At 38.9% G+C, this 20,906-nt stretch overlaps 1 protein-coding gene across 1 annotated transcript in view; it reads left to right on the top strand.

Annotated features, from left to right (window-relative positions):
* The window catches only part of BARD1 (BRCA1 associated RING domain 1), a 61,374-nt gene extending 44,145 nt beyond the window's left edge, over positions 1-17,229 (top strand). The window contains exons 8-11 of the mRNA XM_077830404.1: positions 1,016-1,151; positions 3,592-3,684; positions 14,742-14,839; positions 15,562-17,229. Coding sequence (XP_077686530.1) covers positions 1,016-1,151; positions 3,592-3,684; positions 14,742-14,839; positions 15,562-15,894 — 660 coding nt within the window. The 3' untranslated portion in view covers positions 15,895-17,229. The remainder of the gene's footprint in view (positions 1-1,015; positions 1,152-3,591; positions 3,685-14,741; positions 14,840-15,561) is intronic.
* Positions 17,230-20,906: the final 3,677 nt, after the last annotated feature.

Genomic DNA, 20,906 nt, shown 5'->3' with positions numbered 1-20,906 from the left:
TCAGTTTCTCGCAGCTGGAGATAACAAATTGGCCTCACTGTGTGCCTTAACAGTCACAATTGTAGGACTGTGTGTGGGTGGTGGTCTTATTTACACACACGCCCTTTTTCCCTGCTAGAGGAATGTATAGAGGCTTTAGTGTAAATGAAAATTAGACCTTACATACGTATTTCTCTATGTACCCATAAAATGTAATAAAAATATTTACTCTTCATTGTTTAGAATGCCCTGCAAGACCTTTGGGGCTGGGGGGAAGGGTGGTGCCTCTTTGGACAAACTGACTTTGTGGCTGTCTTTAATATTGTGTCTTTGTAGAATGGTTTCAACTCTTAGTGCCTCATTACAGTAAAATTTGTATACCATTTGTAAACTAATGTACAAACATTTATTCATGTGTTTTATGTGTCTGTGTTTGTATGTCTTGTGTGTGTATATAAACAAAAATATTATGGTAGCACCCAGAGGACCCAATGGGGGGGGAAATAAAAAGCTATGTTGTACTAGGCACTATACATTAAGGGTGATTTTAAAATCTTTACCCTTTCATGCCCCAGTTTAAACCGTTCAGAACACGTTGATTTAAAATGTTCCTGAGTACGTTATGTTCTCCAGTTGCTTAATACTCAGTAATTGCTATTAGTCGGGACTGTGTGGTGAGTTTCTTGTCACATTACTGTGACCTATGGAAGTTAGGCATGTACTACAGTTCCCAAACAGAACACGCTGCATCTTCATCAGCCCGTTTGCTGAAAGCTGCTACTGGTTCAAAAGGTCCCCAAGACCGAACTTTTAGTTAATTGAAAATTGCTTTGGTATGTTACATAAATTAAAGAAAGTATCTACAATGCCATAGCATTCCCTCTAGATAGATTTATGTATGTGTCCTGTAAGATGCCATGAATTATTCATTTCAAAGTCTTATTCTTTATTTAATAGACTGTCAAATAGATTAGTTGTTTTCTTTAAGTTCAGTTTAGGAAGGACTTCAGCATTTTTTCCTCTTGTTGTCACACAGCAAGCAAGCCCAGGCCACCCTAGAGAAGGGCCTGTTGTTTTACTGGGAAGCAGCCTCAATTCAGAGCAACAAAAATCACTGAGCAAACTTGCAGCAGTGCTGAAGGCTAGAAAATGTGTGGAGTTTAACAGCACAGGTAAGTAAGCCCACGTTGGAATGTCTCTTAGGTATGTATGTTTTAATGCTCACTTTGTACCAGGGTTATACATTTTAGCTATCAAGATGTTAACTGCATAATGTTTTGTAGATTGAAATAAAACTTCAGGTTCCAAGAATGATATAGTATTTATGCCGCTCATAAGACTGAAGCAATATAAAGTTTCACATCTGTTAGCCCACAGCCTATGGGTGCTCTTTCTGAAGAGAGAGAAGCCTCTGGCACAAGAGAAGATGTGAGCTTGCTGGCAACAAAAATGAGTTGACTAGAAACTTATCCTTTAAAAGGAACCAACCACCAGGATACTAACTCTGAGTTCCCAGCTTCCTAGTGCAAGACAGGCAGAATTCACTAAACGCTTATATTATGCCCCAATTACATTGCTAGCAGGGTACCGTGCCATTGAGGTGGTCGTTTAGCCCTCCTTAGCTTACCTACTGCTCTTGGAACCTTCCACTCAGTTCTTCTGGACCACAGGTGGTGAAGGTACTGCCTGCAGGAGCTGTGTGTGTCTGCCAGTCACCAGTTTGGCTGTTTTCATCCATATCTTCATACATCTGAGATCCTTCTCCCATAACAGTCCTTCCCTTCTAGGTAGAACCAGGAGCAGCATTTCTGTTTGTGAAGCTGTTTGCCTTGGGTGCTTGTTGCCTAGTTTTTTGTCTTTGGGTTTTTTGTTTTTCTGTTGCATTTCAGCACCAGTGTGGCTGGTGTTTTGCTGCTTACTTTGCACTTTGGCAGCAATTTTTGGGTAACGTATCGGTGCCGGCCTCTGCGTTTGTGCTGGTGTTATGGATGCTTAGCGCCCTGTTATTGCTCCTCTAGTTCTGATGCCTGAACACTACAGCTCTAACGCTTGCCATGCTTCAGCACCTGTCTTGGTGCTCCCATGCTGGACGCTGGGGATCTTTGCTCTTGCTCTGATTCCTCAGCTCCTTGCATTTCTGGCACCTCGCTGCATCTTTTCATCTTCTGTTTTTTTCTGTTTTGTTTTTGCGTCATTTCTGTTACATGACCTCTGACATGGAGGAAGGAAGGGAGACAGCAAAGCTGCTTCACGCTTGTTAGTACTGCAGGGCCATGTCTATAGTACATAAGGTAGAAAATATGGTTATCTTCCTTGGACTTTACCACAATGTCACATTTTGCCAGATGTCACCCTGAGTACTAAGAAAACATGGGAAAATACTTCAGGTCTGCCTCAACACCCCGGAAACTCCTGTCAATCTGCATGAAGCCAGCCTGGTAAACCTGCTGACTTAGGACTCTGTTTTTGTCTTGTTTGCATTGGTGCTACCTGCATTGGTGCAAACCCAGCTCCCCTCTCCGAAGCCCATCATTAGTGGGATGGCCTCGTCAAAGTGCTTGAAACCACTGCCTTCAAAGCTGAGGCCACAGTTGGGGCTCCTCTGCTTGGAGCCACTGGTGCAGTGCTTTAGCTCATCTTAGGCAGGGCCTCTCCAGAAGGTGAGAAGAGCTAAAGAAGAAGCCAGCAGCATTTCAGCATGCTGTTGTTAAAGTCTCTAACTCCAGGCAGCTGATGTTACTCTCCTTCCTCATTTAAAAGGACAGAAAAAATTCATAACAGTTTTGGTTCTGGCCCTAGAGTTGCTATCTGTTGCACTTTTACTTCATTACTTGAGATGTCTCTTGAGCTTTATTACACTTTTGGAGTGAGAATCCTACACAGGTAGTATCTTTAGAGGAAAAGCAACTTACTGATCTGTAACTCTTCTCTGAAGATAGTATTGTGACGAGTTCTTTTACCTGCCATCTGTCCTCAGAGTTTCAAGTTCATCTTTACTAAGTTGATGATGAATAGTTACATTTGTTGGATATTTTTTTTTAAGCATTCTCTTAATCCCTTTTATCGATTCTTATTCCTCTTGAGAGATTTACTACCCATGCAGTGTAGAACTGACTGAAAGATTCTCAGGCTGTGGTTAAGCTGATCATGTGTAATGGAAATGCTTAGAAGGGGCCAGGCTCATGCTCCACCTAACTACTGTTGCATGTTGAACCTGAAAATCTCGAGCTGAGACAATTCCACCAGTCTTGCATTAAGGTACTAACATCCAGTAGTGAGAATCCTATTGCAATTATACCTTTGGAGGAGAAGTAGGTTAATAGATCAGTAATGCTTCCTTCTCTTATAAACTACAAGGCTACACTTACAACAACTAAAAGCAGACAGAAATATTGTGGGTTTTCAGTTATAACACCCACTTGCACAAGTTTATAAAGAGAAGAGTTTAATTGCAGTGAATGAAAACAGATTTTGAGTTTGGGGAAGAATGGCTGCTCATAAATGGGGAGGAAAGAGTTCGTAAATTGGGGGTGACTGGATTTGCAACAAGTCTTATAGATCTGGTTATTTTAGGTTTGTAGGCTTTCTTACATGTGTAACTTTTTGTTCTAGTGACTCACGTCATTATCGCTGATGATCCAATGCGAAGTACTATCAAAGGTATGCTGGCCATTCTGGCTGGATGTTGGGTCCTGAAATTTGAGTGTAAGTATTTGAATAGGTGGAACGTTTATTTTTCAAACAAATGTATAGTTTGACCTGAGGATTAATATTGTCTGAGAACTTTCCATTCCTGTTTCAGAAACTTGTTTCAAATATGGATATTGGCTTAACCTAAACTATGGGGCTTTTTAAATTTTGAGTGACAAGAATTAATGTAATTAATTGTGATTACATGTAATTACTCCATCTGTGGAAAATGTGTAATGCATCATTGTTAATCAGATACCAGTGAAATAGTCATCCCCCAAATGTAAGGAGGGGATGAATTTGTTTACCGCTCAGCGTATTAGCAGTAGTGCTGGAATGCTCATGGTAAATGTTCCGATGTATGTGTTTAAGCATTTTAAATGGCTGTCGAAGGGCTGATTTGCTATAGTAGTATAAGACTTCCTGATCAGGAGAAATGACAGGATGACTAGTTACCAGCAAAAACCAGTCAAGCTTATGGCCCCATCCTTGTGTTCCTTATGCTTTGCATAGCTCCCACGGAAGTCAATGGAAAATTTTGGTGCTTTAGGGGTATGGGATCAGTGCTTGTAAGCAATATATAAAGCAGTAGTTACACTATCCAAAACACCTCTGCATTCAAGGACTTATATATGCCATCTAACAAAATAGTAACTTAAATGAAAGGGCAGATGAACAAATATCTATATAGTATACATCTGACTTTATTAATTCCCCTTCTAATTTACATTGTGAAAACCCTTCTTGTTTCCCTTGACTTCTCTGGGGACGGAACCCCTCTTCCCCCCCCTTCCCCCCCAACCTTTATAATTAATTTGTGTGCAGTTTGTCTATCAATGGAGAATTCATAGAGAGCTTTCTTCAAGTGGTTTCAGGAGTGTCTTGGATGATTAAACACTGGATATGAAAACTCATCTTTACTCAATAGGGACTCTTCAAATAACTTAGCCTAAATTTTTCAAATGGACTACTGAGTTTGGGTGCCCAGCTTAAAGGGGGCTGATTTTTTTCTAAAATGCTGAGCATGAGGCCCCTTTAAGGTGTTCCAAGTTGGGCAGCCAAAATCACTAGTCACTCTGGAAAACTTTGGCCATCTGCTTCTAATGTCCATGTAACTTCCTAACATCCACTTGATTTCTTCTCTGTTCTTTTCAAATGGCACATTGGTTAAATGTTCCCTTGGATACTTTGGATATCACTTATTTAAAACAGATTATATTCATCCCATTTATCTATAGGTAATTCAAAAAGAAAAATCTTCAAGGAGTCTTGGTACTGCAATCTGTTACAAGTATGAATAGTTTCTCATTGACTCCCTCTGACATGTGATAAATGTTGGTATGCCCAAACCAACAGGTTGATTTGGGTATCGAGGACTAGCTTCAGATAGTTTGGCTGCTGAAAAGTAGTGGGGAATTGTGGGACAATTATGGTATTGTAGATGTCTGGCTGCTTAGAGGTTACATGTGGGCAGGAAGATAAAACCTCTATGTGGCTGGGGGTAACAAATTTCTGAGGGGTTAGGAGCCAGACCTGGGTTTGCACAGAGTGCATATGGAGTTTCTTCAGTAATTAGAATTCTGTTTCACTGAGAATATTTAAATCTAACGTTTCTGTGGCAGATCTTGACTTTATCAAAGCTACATACAGGCTGTTCAGGAGGTTTGTTAATTTTCCAGGTCAGGTATCCTCTTCTTCTCCATCTCAGCATTTTACTGGTCAAACAATATAGAAACTAATACATAATGATGTCACCAGTACAGGATTATCTCTTCCTTCAATTAAGCACTAGGGAGAAGATGGATTTTTCTTGCAGAGGTGAGATTGAACATTTGTGAGAGAACTTGGTTGTTTTTTAACTTTAGAAACGTAACCGAAAAAAGTAAACGCAGTCTGTACAGAAATCTTTTTTCCATGACATTTTAATACACTTCTTTGTTTTCTGTTGAGTTTTATTTAATGTGGTGGTAAAGTACTGATGATTATACTCCTGGGTGCTAATGCTTATAGCTTAGTAAGCAACATACTTTTTAAAAGCAAGTGCTTCTCCTCCCTACCGGGAAATGTTAGTAATAACTCACGGGGTCTGATGCAGTTAAGTGCCTATAATTAACAACACCATTCCATCTGCTCCCACCAGTTTGTTGTTGGTCTTCTTCAGAGTCATTTACAAGTTAAAGATTGTTATAACAAATAATTGGATGCCTGCTGATGAAACATTTGTTAGGAAAAAGGGTTTTACTTTGCTCTGCTTTTCATACTCTCTCCTTATTTATCATTGCTTTCATGGCTTCTGTTTAGTAATTGGTTACATCCATTTAGATGAGACACAAAAATAAACTTTTAAAAGTGTGCCCTTACTCTGGTGTATTTCTCTTGAATCTATATCAAAGCCATTACAAATAAATTAGACATAAGAGATGTTTGTTTTGCTTAAATTTTTAAGCCAGGAATTCAAACTTGGGGTCCACTTCAAAACTCACTGAGTTAATAGAAAGATCCAGTATTTCACTTGTGAAAATATTCCCATTGCGGCACATGTTCAAATTGTTTTCCAAGTATGTTCTTTAAAGGAAATTTACATTATGGCCTGAAGAGTTTGTTCATGTCACAAAAAAGATACTTGCTTTGTACTTTGCAAAAAATATTTTAATAAAAATATGTATTTTTCTGTATGAACACCTCCCTTACAGCAGCTTTTCATACCTTGGTGTAATAAAAGCAATCTCCTTTCTCAGCTGCCTGAATCATTCTATAGCACCATGCAGTATTGGAGATTGTATATTTATTTTAGAATTATGTGTGATCTCCCTATATACTTGCTCACTAACCAGCTGAATTTGGAACATTCTAGTGAAGTGCACGACTCTTACTCGACCTAGGGACAAGGCCTGCTACTACTAGAGATGGCCCAGAACCCTCAACTATTTGAATTCCCTTTTGGCTCTCACTGGAGGCGGATGATGTAAGAGGGGTAATACTGTGCAAGAAGTATCTTCAGAGAGGAAAGATTTCATAGTACCTATTGCCAGTTGCTTATTGTCTATACATTTTATATGTACTTGACACACTATTGGCAATATCTCCATTTTCAGAGCAGCATAAAAATCAATTGAGACACCATTGTCACCCTGCTTCTTGCCGTTGGCCATATCTTTCATTGCTGTTATTTTATTGCCTTCATTATTTCTGGGACCTTAATAGAGACAGAAGGTAGCATATCCTCATCCTCCAGTAAGTATGTTGAGATTAAGTTTCAAGTATTACTGAATTTCATCTGTTTTTTTTCTTAAATCAGAATATAATTTGATTAAAAACAGCAGAATTCTTTAATATCTCTGGATTCACTCTTTTCTCCCTTTTTCCTAAAAAAAAAAAAAAAAAAAAAAAAAAGCTTGACTATTTTTCATTCCCCATTTAAATAGATGACAATCCTGATGCATGTTCTTGTTATAATAGCTACTATGAATGTCAGAATAAATGCATTCAAGAAACATTTTCATGTCAATGCACACATCAGGAATATGTAGCTTTAACTACACCACTCCAATCTCTACCTTGCTTCACAAAAATATGTAATTTTAAGGAGTTTGTAAAACTAATTATGAAAAATGGTTTCAGAAACCTTTTTATGTTTTTCAGTTTGAAATCTGATCTCATGTGTTTCTTCCAAGATACTCTGGATACTAGTAAGACTACTATGCTTAAGGCGTAGGCCAACCGCTTTGTCAGATTCTGTTAACTGCAAAGGCTGCTTTTGGTCCAGAATTCCTACTTTCTTTTCCCAGTCAATTCACCTCATCAGTTTCTGCTCTATCTGCATAGAGACCCCTATATTTCCATTTCCAGGGTCCCAATCTACAGGTAAGTGAACATTTGCTGTTGCTGCCACAACTAGACCCTGGGCCCTTTGATACTAATTTGGCTGTGCAATAGCAGCAGTAAAGATAAAACGTCACTTAACCTTTTAGAAAGTTTTTTAGGATGGTAGTATTCTAAAAGATTTAGAAACAAAATCTGTGCTTAGTTGTACCTAGTGTAAATCCTGCATAACACCATTAAGGTCAGTGCAGTAAGTTAGGGCTTATGCCACTGTAACAGTGGGTGAATAAAACCATACTCATGTGAATAGCCCTGGCTAATGCAAATAGCTTCACTAAAATCAGTAGCATTGTTCATGTGAGTAAGGGTTGGAGGATTGTGTCCTCACCTTGTAAAATTTACAAATTGCAGTTTCTTAATTTCCATGGCCTGGGAGCTACATGAACATGAAAGGGTAGTAATAAAGGTAAATTAGTGTGAGCATTCAGGCAGATGGTGCATTGGGAATTTGTGGTGTTTGCCCCAAATGTGTTGTGATGGGTTGTGGGAAGACTAGAGACAGAAATGATTCAGGGTAAACAAGAGGAACAGTGTGAGCAGCAGCACCTGTATGAAAGAAGTCAGTCTCCCCTTTCCCAAATGTGGGGACATTAACACACAAACTTACAACTTCTAATATTTAATGTTTATAATGCACTAATGCCTGGACACCTGCTCAGGGCCCCATTTGGTAGATGCTGTGTGCACACAGACAAACGAGTCTGTGCCACAGAGAGCTTAAAGTTGAAATAAGGGGGGTTTAAAAGGACTACTTTTTGAATGGTATGGATTTATATCTTTAAACACTGGTTATCTCCAAGATGAACAATTAACTTTTTTTTATAAGAGCAATTGCTCTTCACCTCGATCCTTCATCAGACAGATTCTCAACATGGTTTACTAAGAAATGGACACCCTGGTGTAGGTTACTGTACCCCTAGAGTATGATTCCAATCCCTTTGAAGTGGGAGGTATTCTTACTCTTTTGGGTAGCTGATCCAACAAACTTCAGCCACAGCAGTTACAGTCATCAGTTTAATGACAAGGATGTTCCCCAGCACAGATTGAAAAGAACCTGTTAAATGAATATACATGCCCACCCCAGAATTGGCAAGTCTATAACTTTCATTGGTGGTAGAAATGAAGAATGGATCAAGATTTTTTATAAAGGAATCCTGATTGCCGATGTTTGAGTGAACAAATTCTACTCTCTAGCAGGTCAGTCCATTGTAAGCATTGCCTTATTTTAAATCTGTTCAGAGGGTATATATTAGAAGTTAATAGGAGGTATGTAAACATTATGAAAACGGTTTATTTACAAACCTATATATAGTAGAGCCAGTTTGGGGAGGAAAAAACAAAACGAAAGAGGGCACTGTTGTGTGCCTCATGCAGAATCTATAGTTTTCACAAGGGGGGAACTTAGTCTATCCTCCCTAATGCTTGCCTACCACCACCACCTTATGAAAGTTTAAAAGATAGATCATCTTTTAAAATTCAGACATCCGTTATGGATTTGTCTTTGTTTTCCCAGGCTTATCAATTCAGGGATGGCCATCTTATTAGGATCTGTTCTAGGGAAGTGAAGTAGCATGTTAATGATAGAGTGTGATGATAATTGCTTTTTAATTGGGACTATAGCTTAATTCTGCTTCGTGATGGCTCATTCAGCCAGTGTCTCAGGATCAAATTCTCAGCTCTGGTCTTTCAGTACGGAAATTGTGAAATCACAGATCTTGTGGCATTTTCAAAAGCACTCTGCACTGGCCCAACTTAGCTCCCACTGGAGTCAAAGGGAGTTTTACATGCGACTTCAGTAGGAGCAGAGTTGGGCCACCGCTGAGAACTTTTGAAAATCCTTCTCTAAGTATATAAATATAACTCAATTATTTATTCATTCCGTATAGTATTTTATTTAATTTGGTCTCCTCTTAATCAGGATGACTGGCTGAATCTGGTAGAGGGGTTGTTAAAAAGGAAACTACCATGTTATTCAGGCACTCATGCATATTGCTGAATAAAGTGGTTATCATACAGCAGACTGCAAGTTCAGCTGTATAATGGTATTGTTTCGTTGTCCTGGCTTTCCAGTCTATTTGTATTACTGTAGTATATAGCAGTGGTTATCAACCTTTCCAGACTACTGTACCCCTTTCAGGGGTCTGATGTATCTTGCATACCCCAAGTATCACTTTGCTTAAACTACTTGTTTACAAAAATCAGACACACAAATATAAGTGTCACAACACACTGTTACGAAAAGATTGCTGACTTTCTCATTTTTGCCATATAATTATAAAATAAATTAATTGGACTATAAATATTGCACTTACATTTCAGTGTGATATTTGAGCCTGTTTCACTTGTGTGCTTTGTCATGCTGGGAGGCAGTGAATTACAATTTTCACGGTCGCCGCTTTCAGCTCCTCTTTTTAAAACTCTGTCCATTTTGACTTCGCAACCACATACACCCCATGACAACTTCAACCTCATTAACGTGCTTGCACACCTCAGTAAAGACATAAAATGCCTGTCTAATACAGTGTATATACGCATGTTACGTTACCATATAATTTAGTATATAGAGCAATATAAACAAATCATATGAAATTTTAGTTTGTACTGACTTCGCTAATGCTTTTTATGTAGCCTGGTGTAGAACTAGGCAAATACCTAGATGAGTTGACGTACCCCTTGGAAGACCTCTGCATACCCCCGGGGATACGTGTACCCGGGTTGAGAACCACTGGTATATAGGTTTCAGAGTAGCAGCCGTGTTAGTCTGTATCCGCAAAAAGAACAGGAGCACTTGTGGCACCTTTAGAGACTAACACATTTATTTGAGCATAAGCTTTCATGGGCTACAGCCCACTTCAAGCTTATGCTCAAATAAATGTGTTAGTCTCTAAGGTGCCACAAGTACTCCTGTTCTTTTTACTGGTATATAGGATGCCACTATGCTAGGCACCGTACATAAAACAGACAGTCCTGCCCTAAAGAGTGTAGAATCCAAGTACCCTGTCTCCTGTACTGAAATGGTAGCTCCTTTAAGAGTAGGAATCAGCTTTCTGTGTAATTTGAACTGTGTCTACCTCAGTGGGGCTCTGTTCTATAATTGGTGCTTCTAGGTGCTATCACAAAACAGTTGTTCTAATGTTCTCAGAGGTGCAGCCTTCCCTAGAGTAATGTGTTCGGTTCTAATCATCCTAGTTAAAAAAGGATATAGCCGAAACAGTGGTCTAGAGACATGGGAAGACTTCTGTCTGAGAAGAAAAAGATTGAGACTTACAGACTACTCCAATAAGAGGAGCTCTGATACAAGAAAACATAATTAACACTATGGAAAAGTATTTTGGGCCTTTCTGTTAACTTTTCTCATATTAGAATCTGAGGATATTCAATTGAACTAATTCACTCAGAACAGAAAAGAATACAAAGTATATGACTAACCTGTGGAACTCATGGTCACAGTATATCAGTAAGGCCAACAAGTAAGTAGCTTTAGAAATACTTAACGGAGGAGAATGTCCACAGTTAGTGTTTGGCTTATATGCTAAAGCAAAAGAGATTACAATTTTTTTTATTCTCACAGGGTTTGGAAGAAACTTCCCCTATGGGAAAATTATTCCATAATTATTTGTATTAGGATTTCTTGCACCTTCCTCTGAAGCATCTGGTCCTTACAACTTCCAGACAGGATACTAAAACAAATAAACCACTTCTCTGATCTAGTATGGCAATTTTAATATTTCCTTCACTTCCTTATGCATTCTTGTCTCTCTGCTGTTATCCTGTGTGTATTGTCTGTTCTCTTCCAAGTGGTGCTGTTTCCTGACCACCTATTAGTCATGCTATTTGACAGTAAAATGACATCTAGGATTTAGAAGTTTGAAGCAGCAACTGACATTCCCGTATTGCTGAGGATTCTAGTAATTTTCACATTGCTTCCCATACACAGACAGGAACAAGGTACGGGAGATTAGAGAAGAGACTTAATGACAGCTGTTCAAAAAGCATCTCAGCACACGTGGTTCTGTAAAACCGTCTAGCCATGAGTTGTCGAATATTACAAGAGCGATGACTTAAAACAAGTTCTGCTTCAGCATCGTTATAGGATAGACTTTCTCAAGTGGTGGAAGCCTACAGTCATATTATTACAAAGATCACTCCAAGGAGTGGTATATAACCTTAGTGAAGTCAACTCACTTAAAATGTCTGCATTTGAAAGATTTTCATCTGTGCACCAATAACTTATGCCCAAGACTTCTTTCCGTAACTGTAAGTGTACCGTGTACATTGTGTGATTCTGATAAAGTGGAGGTTAAAATGAATGAGATGAAAAGTCTTCAGACAAACCTTTATTAGTAGGGTGTGTGCATGTGTATACGTTTTAAAAAAATACTTAGCACTAATTCCTGTAACATTTCTAACTCTCGGTGTTGAAGCTTAGTGAAAATGAGATGGGTAACATCAGTATCATCGTCACTATCTTGGTTAAATGTTCTCATGGCAGTTAAAAAATTAAACCATTACAATGACTGCAATTAAATTTTACTGAAAGGATTTATCAGTGGAGTTGCCTGCATGAAATGGGGAGACATATGTATGCAGAGAAGATTTAATGTACTTTGCATTTTCTGCTAAAATAAGATGCCTTTTACCAGTTAGTCACTTTCACGATTTAAAGTTCAGTTATCCTCAGGGAAGTAACTCTGTAAAAAGATAACGTAGTGTTCCATGTTCATTCTGCTTCCTCTTTTGCTCTTATCAAATTTGCTTTGTTTACCACTGCCAGCACTACAAGCTCAAGTTGTCATTTGAAAATCAAGTTGTGATTAATCTAGCCTTGTAAAGCCTCACCTTCCTTAGCAAGGATCCTGGAATTTGAACTTTGCTGGCAGATTGACTGATGCATGAAGCAGAATAGCATAAAGCCTGTTCTCCAACAGGTATACTGGCTCTGCACTGCTAGCAAATAACCCAGATTTGTTGGTAACCCAAACAGAAAATGTGCAGTTGTCATTCTGTTTTCCTGACCAAAGCCGCTCTTTGAAAAATATAAACTGATACTTCAATGTTAATAGTCTAATACTTTTTCAGAGGTGCTGTGCACATAAACTTTCATTTACTTTATTGGAGTTGTGGGTGTGGAGTATTTCTGAAAATTGAGGCATATATTTTAATATGCATTTTAAATATGGGAACTTTTAATGTACTTTTCTATAAAAGTAAAAAGTTTATTTGTGGTGATCTGTAGATAATGCAAGGACCAGTCCTGTTTTCAAAGCTAGATCAGGTAGTACATTTCTCCTTTTAATTATAAGTAATACTCATTAACATCCGTGCATTCTTGAGAGGAGGGGAAAAAACCCAACCTTAAGGTGAAGTCCTATTGGGATTTCCTTCTGTCCATGTGCAGTGGTATCAACGTAAGGGTTGTGGGAGTCGTTTTAAAACTATGGTTAGTGCTTGAGTTATGAAAACCTTTGAAATATTTTGTCAGTATTTGCTGCTCTGGGTCTCCAGTAAATACGTGATTTCTTCCTTTTTCAGAAAATAAGTATCTTTTTGGAACCCTTTTTAAATTTTGTGCAAGTTCATGTTAATTTCCCACAAAGGAATTGAGCAGAACACGCACAGATTCAGGCTGGCATGCATAGATGAGAGGAAAAAATGTGGAAAACATAGTGTTGTGGCATCTAGACTAGGCCTGTAGAATTTTTGACCTCCCCATATACGGGAGGCCCTGTTTGCAATCAAATATATAAGCACAACTTGCCTCATCAAATTATCATTTGCTTTCATGTAAACAAATAGCTTGGTGAGTTTTTTATTTATAACTTGTCTTAAAATTCAAAAATCAGAATGAAAATTAAAATCAAACTGATCAGTGGCTTGTTGGAGCACAGTTGGGCTTTCAGGCTCCTTGGGGTTGGCACAAGCTGGAAGATCTCTCTTAAGGTTCAGTAGTGCCACCCATCACCATAGCAATGTCCTTCATAGACTTCATGGAATCTCGGGCTCTTCTTCCTTTGGAAGAAGGAAAACTGTAAGTAGGGTTGGTTTTTTTTTTGTCCTGGTTGAGTATTGGTTTTGTTGGTTTCAGATTTTAGGATGGGTGGGGGGCCTGTGTATAATGGAGTGTCAATATTGTGAGTACTACTGAGCCAGTGCACCTTTTGATGGCTGTTAACAGGTTTTATTGATCTTCTTTCAAAAGCAGCTTCACAAATGTGTATTCATGTAGCATTCACACTTGTGCACCTCTAAAACTCTACTCAAATGCAAATAAATTGGTGAATCTGAAAGGGAAAAGCCAAAGTTAAGGTATTCGGATGTTTCTGTTCTGATTTCAAACATCAACTACAAATGACCTGTTCCTGATCATTTTCATTAAAACAGGAATGAAATGTGATTCCTTATATTAGTAATGCAATACAGAGTCAGCTTTTTATTAGCTTATAACCAGCCCAGGTCAGGCACTTGCTATCATCTGATGGCTGTTGGTTGGCCTCCAAAATAAGGTTATTTAAGGGGCCAAATGATCAGCAAAGCAGTAGTTAATTGTGACATTTTAAAATGTCTGTTAATGACACTTCAGAGTTCATGCCCAATGGGAGATGGAGTTCATACTTGTCTGTCATTGTTTCAGGCAGCTTGAAGACCTGATGCAATTTTGTCCGTCTGATTTGTATTCGGAAGGTTATTTGTGCAATCGTGAGAACTATGCATGGTGGTTGGGTTTTTTCCCCCTAATTGAAATGAAAGCTTAGATTCTGCAGCATGAATGTCCAGCAGAGTCACTTAAATATATCAGGCAGGCCCAGTGTATGCTGTGGATGGAACGTTTGACGCCACTCAGCTACAGTGCTCTACTGCAGTACCTATTCCATCTAGGAGTAGGATTTCATTTTCCAGGGGCATCAAGCTATCATCTTTCAGAAGCACTTCTATAAATTCACTTTAAAGAAATTCTTAGAAATTGGCTAAAGTGGAATCTCTTAGTCTTTGATGTTACAAGGATTTCCACATATGTTTAACTTGATCTGGTAGGAATAATCCCTTTGACTTCAATGTAACTATTCACAGTATGTAAAATTAAGCACACGTGTAATTCTTTGTTGAAATGCGACCTGAATATATGAAGTACTCCTGTGAGTTGGCAATAACAATGTTTTGCTCTGTTGCCTTGACATGTGGCCTAATTGCAGGGGTGAAGGCATGTTTGCAAAGCAGAATTCGTGAACGAGAGGAGAAGTATGAAATCTGTGGTGGCCCACGAAGAGGCAGACTCAACCAAGACCAGCTGGTAGCTATTTTTTTTTTAAGTGATCTTTTATACCACTGCCACATGCGTGGATAAGAGATTTAATACTTCAGTGTGCACTTATTCAGGTGTTTTTGTGAGTGGTGATTGAATTTATTGTTAATGATTGTCACAAGCTGTTAATGGATATCTGACTTATATTCCCATGAACCTTGCCAAAGCTTCAGAGGGAAGTCTCCGTGTCATTATGCAAGAAGTTGCATGAAACATAAAGGCTGAAGTTTCCTCTAGGATTCTCCAGTCCAGTTTCAGTTGCTACTTGGAATCACTCCCATCTAAAAGGAAGGAAAAATATTGTAATTATTTTTCATTCAGTCTAGGTCCATCCTATCTTTTTAACTAACATCTACTGATTTAAATGGACCGGTGGTGTGATGTAATTTTATCACTTGTATTGTTGTAGCACCTAGCAGCCCTAACCAAGACCAGGGCCCTATCGTGATAGGCACTGTACTATCAGAGGACAAAGGTGTTCCTTGCCCCAGGGAGCTTACAGTCTAAGTAAATGCCTTTCAGAGACTAGCTTTAATTGGTTGGAAACGTATACTGAGGTTTCTAGAAACTGGAATGGTAACTTGTTGCACAACTTAGCCTATATTTTCTGATGCTCCTATTGAGCTAATGCTTGTTCCTTTGACTTCCCCATCATATGCGGAGCTGTGGAACCCTGTACTTATTCTATTTCTTGTTTTCTTTTTTCTTAGCTGCCTAAGTTGTTTGATGGTTGCTACTTCTATTTTTGGGGAACTTTCAACCACCACCAGAAGAATGATCTCATAGAGCTGGTTAAAGCAGCAGGAGGACAAATCCTCATTAGGCAGCCAAAGCCAGATAGCGACGTGACACAGACCATCAACACAGTGGCATACCATGCCGAACCTGGTTCTGACCAGAGTTTCTGCACACAATACGTTATCTATGATGTGTCTTCTAAATACAACCCAGATAAAATTCGCCAAGGCAAAGTCTGGATGGCCCCTTCCAGCTGGCTTATAGATTGTGTGATGTCATTTCAGCTGTTACCTGTTACAAAGTGAATATCCCGGCAGCATGAACAAGTTTCACAAATGACCTCCGAGCCTCTTGAGCAGTTGGAACACACTGCTAGGCAGTCTAGAATCAAAAGCTAAAACCGCTCTTCATTATTCACACTTAAAACCACAGTAGAACCCATTAATGACTGGGAGACTCACTGTGAATTGCTGAATTTTGTGAATAAATGAGCAAGCAATGAAAAATAAGGATAATGCATCAAAAATGTACTTTAAGTTAATTTGACACAGCTAATTTTCAGTTGTTATATTTCAGCATACTAATATATGTTCCATATAGTATTTTGTAATTTATAATGAAGTCTTTGTAACATGAAACCTTTATAACACCCTTTGTTGTTCAAACCTTCCCTTCAAAGTGGATGAAATCACCATTTCTTATGTGTGATGTATAAATTAACAGCGTTCTACCGTAAGTATCACATAGTCAGATTTCCCTTTAAAACCAAGAATTAAAAAATAGAAACCTTAAGTTAAATGCCTAAAACCATACTCCAGCATCTGCCTAATTTCACTGAGATCTAAGGTAGCTGTGTGCTCAGCACTCTTGAAAATGAATACAGATTTAGGAGTCTAACTTCAGACTCCTAAGTGGTATGTGCAAAACCACCTAAGTAACTTAGGACAAGTCCCATTAGACATTCCATAGGATTTGTGGTCTTAAGTCACTTAGGCACTTTTGAAAAATCCCACCCCTCTATTTAAAAATCTTGACCTAACCTACTCTTAATGTTTCACAACAGCATATGAGTCATTATCAAAACTCATTCCACTTTCATACCTGTAAATATATAATTTAAAAAAATCCTAGCAAAATAGCATCTCATTTAAGGTGTGATTTTTTTAAAAAAAAGTTAGATTTAAAGAGTCAGATTACAGCTATCATAAGAGTTGTTTTATCCATGCGTACAAATGGTAATTGTATTACACATATCACAGCTATCATAGCCCCTTTAATGGGAAAACTACGGCACCCACAAGCATAAAATCATGCCTTTTAGAAAATAGTTTTTATTAAAAATTTATCCTGATTGCATTTGAGTGAAATTTGACATTTTACATATTTCGTTCTAATCACTGATTTTTATTGAATCCTTTATTGCTTTCTTAATTGACCACAGTTTATGTTAATGTCTATAATCTCGCTTTTTTTCAATGTATTCGAATGGCTTGTGAAGCTTTTCATCCTGTAGGTTGCATATGGTATAATCATGACTTGGAGCCGGGTGATTGTAGTGATTGCTATGTGATGATGACGATGGCTGTGTGATGGGATTAAGCCTTTGTGTTCGCATTTTGTATTGCTTGTAATAAAACTTACGGTGCCAATGACTAAAATAATTTATTACGTAAGTTTAGCTGCAGAATAGATATGAAGCTTGTACATAACTTAACGAGAATTTCAGAATTATTTTGCATAAATTCCCGACACAGCAGCTGAGCGCAACAAAGATTCCGTCTGTGGGAGACTCTTCTGCGGGAAGGACAAATGATTTCTTTTCTATAGTCATTGTCACTGGGGATTGTAGGCCATTTCCATTATTCTCCATGGAACTCTTTGTGGAATGTTGCTTTCTTCGCAGACAGTACAATGGGTAAAATTTTCAGAAGCGGCAAAGTGACTTTAGGAGCTGAAGTCCCCGGGATGTAGATCTCTCATTTATCCTGGGTAGCCTTCGGACTGTCACCGTATACTAAAAGCAGGTCTCGTGCACTTGGCTTTGTGTGTGCAAGCGTGCACACAAATTTCACTGATTAACGGAGTAACGGTTGCAAACTGCTGATTTCTGTGAATAAGCAAATGATGTGAGTAAACACTACAGAGGCGAACATGTATCCATTAATTTATTTTGACACCGGTAGTTCAGTTAACAGCGAAATATCAAATCTAAGTAATAGACTATGGTATACTTCATAAAAACAAGACGCATTCATTGCTGTTGTCATGGAGCACAGTTTTACACCAACAGGGAGTTTAACCCTTTAAGGATTTACTAATCTAATCACTCTCCTCAAAATTTTAAGTGGAGAATCCACCATTTGGGGGGGTTTAGGGGAGCTGCAAATTCTAAGTCACACACATGGGAATTAAGGACTGAATAGAAGTGAGGTTAGAAACTATAAAGTTGCCACAAGTCAATGTCAGGGGATGGGAAAAAAAACCACATCCTCCTAAGTTTATTTGGTTTGCTCACAAGTGGACTTTTGTGTTTTTCTGAACTAGATCACATTTCCAAGCCGGGTCTCTATGAAATGCTGCAAGAACCATATAACATCAGAGTGAGTGTTATCTAGTCTTCTCAGCAGAACATACAAAAGTCATAAACTTGGGCCCAGATCTTGCAAGATTTTCTCTGCAGTCAGACCTTTGTTGATTTCAAGGGGGCTCTGTGTAGGTACCAGAATCTGCCTATGGGAATAATTGCAGGATCAGGGCCAGTTTTAGGGCTAGAAGATGGAATAATTCTGCAAAAAATAAATATATATATTTGAGACTACACAAGAATTTTTTAAAATCCGCTAAGAGAACCAGTGTAGCAGTATTCACTTTGAGTGTTTCAACTCTAGTACTTAGTATAGTTTACATTTACTGTTAAATTTTTTGACTTGCTGCTTAGTTAAAAAAAGCTGTACCCTCACATTAATTTGATTTGATTTCCAAGTGGTTTGGGTATTTGATTCCACAGGATGACCTGGTGAGGTTACTGCTGCAAAAGGAATTATTTATTTGATGTAGACAAAGAATCAAAGATGCAGAAAACAGAAACGCTGTTCAGATTTCACAAAAGTTAGGATTCTGTAGCTTTACTTCTGTAAAAGGCCAAACAAGGGCACGCCTGGAACCCCTTTTGAAGCATTTGGGGCCAATTTTAAACATTTGAACTTCCTGGTTCCGAATCTTGATTGCAATCCACAACTCTTACTAATCATTGTAAACAGGTTCAACACCTGTCTCTGCTACAGACTTGCTGTGTGACCTTGGGGAGGTCACTCAGTCTGTTTGAGACAAAGTTCCCCATCTGTGAAATGGAGAGAATACTTCTGCCTCGCTGGGCTGTTGAGGATAAAATCATTAATGTCTACTGGGTACTCCTGTAAGGGTAATGAGGCCTTTACAAGTGCTTAATCAGCAAAAGCTGGCCTACACAGCTAAATAGACAAGAGAGACAAAGAGATGGGAAGAGAAGCATAAAGGTCATGTAGCAGAGCCAGGAACAGAACCTAGGTCTCCTGGTTCCCAGCCCAGTGTTCTGACCACTGTACAGTTCTCATAATTAAACACTTTCCTTTCTGTTGTGTTTGCTTTCAGAGAGTGTTTTTGACTCCATTTAGTTCTTCCAGAAATCAGTGTGCCACGCTGAAGTTGGGCCACTCTGGATTAAATTCTGTAGCAAAATTTAAATTTCTGCCACAGCGTGAAATAAAATCCAAAGCTCTTTTTCTGAATGAAATATTAATATGGACAGCATAATAGGAGATTGTGTTATCTACATTAATATTCAATTCAATACCAAGGCCTCTGGTTTGGAGTTATTTTTCCCCCATTTATTTTGTGCTGTGGCAGCAATGTGAATTTTTCACACTGCTGATAACATGAACTGCATTGCAGAGGTGCCAGAGGAGGTGGAGGGATTGGCAGCCGGGAGCCAGGCACCGTTGGAGGGACGATTTGGCAGCTAAGAGCAGTATCGTGCTGGGCTGCAATCAGTAAACCAGACAGACATGCCCAAGGTCACGCACTGTGTGAGGCACCGAAAGCAGGAGTTCCAGCTGTGACTCCTGTCACACACCCCTTTAGAGGCACATCCCATGGCCTGAATGCAAAGCCCCTTAACATCAATGGGAGTATTTCCACTGAATTCTTTTGGATCAGGGTCTGGCTCCAGAAGCTGTGACTATTGGCTGCTGTTAGTGAGGAAGGTAATCAAGTCAAGTACCATTGACTGAGCAACAAAGATATATTGTGTTTAAGCCATCCAGAGCCCCCATTGAACAGTTTCCAGATTGTGTTTTAAACTCCACCAACCCTGAGCAATTCTTTTATGGCCATAGGCAGAAGGTTTAATAGAGAAACTGTCATTAACACAAGTGTTAATTTAATTTAACTGTAGCAAGGAGACTACAATTAAAGGCTAGGAGGGTCACCCCCACCTCCAAGCCATCAGATTCCCAATTCTTTGCTTTTAACACACTTGTCAAACACAAAGCAGTAAAACCTTTCAGGCATGAAATCACACTGAGCCATTGTTTTCAAATGATGGCCCGCCATGGAAGACCATTTCTAGACATGGCATTTTTAGAGAAATTGCTTGGTGAAAGATATCTTAACTTGCGCAGTGAGAAACACAGGAAACTTCCTGACCAAATAAACCCCGTTCAGGCTCTTGGACATAGACCCGATTTTCCAAAGAGCTTGGCACCAATTTAAACCCCTAATTAAGGGCCAGATTTTCAGAAGTGCTCAGCAGCACCTGTTGCACCATTTATGGCCAGATTTTCCGAAGATGCTCAGCTCAGCACCTCAGCATCGTTCTGGGCTCCATGGAAGATCTGGCCACTTTTTTTTGTGCCTCATTGGGACCTTAAATTCTTTGGAAAAGTTGCCCCGGTGTTATGGGTACTGAGCACTTGAAAAATCAGCCCTTAGGGAGAAATCCAGTGCTCAGTGAAGCAAACAGGCTCAGATTGACAACAATGAGTGTTGGATTGCCCCTTTGAAGGTGTTCTTTTGGAATTTTGAGTCTTCTGGTCATAAATATTAGGAGTGATATTTCAAGGTCCTTAGCATTCTCATCTCCCATTGAAATAGATGGGAGCACCCCATGAGAACAGACTTGGTATGCTGATGTTTAACTGATAATTGTTTCATTTCCACCAACCCCCAATACATTACTCAGGTGTTGAAGGTGTTTTCCAAGTCAAACTTTGTGTTTTACATGAAAATATGGGATTGCAATCCCTAATTCTTCTTCTAGTAGATGCAGCCATGTATTCCA

The sequence above is a fragment of the Eretmochelys imbricata genome, chromosome 11, assembly GCF_965152235.1.
Source record: "Eretmochelys imbricata isolate rEreImb1 chromosome 11, rEreImb1.hap1, whole genome shotgun sequence".
NCBI lineage: Eukaryota > Metazoa > Chordata > Testudines > Cheloniidae > Eretmochelys > Eretmochelys imbricata.
This window is presented reverse-complemented; position numbering and strand designations above follow the sequence as displayed.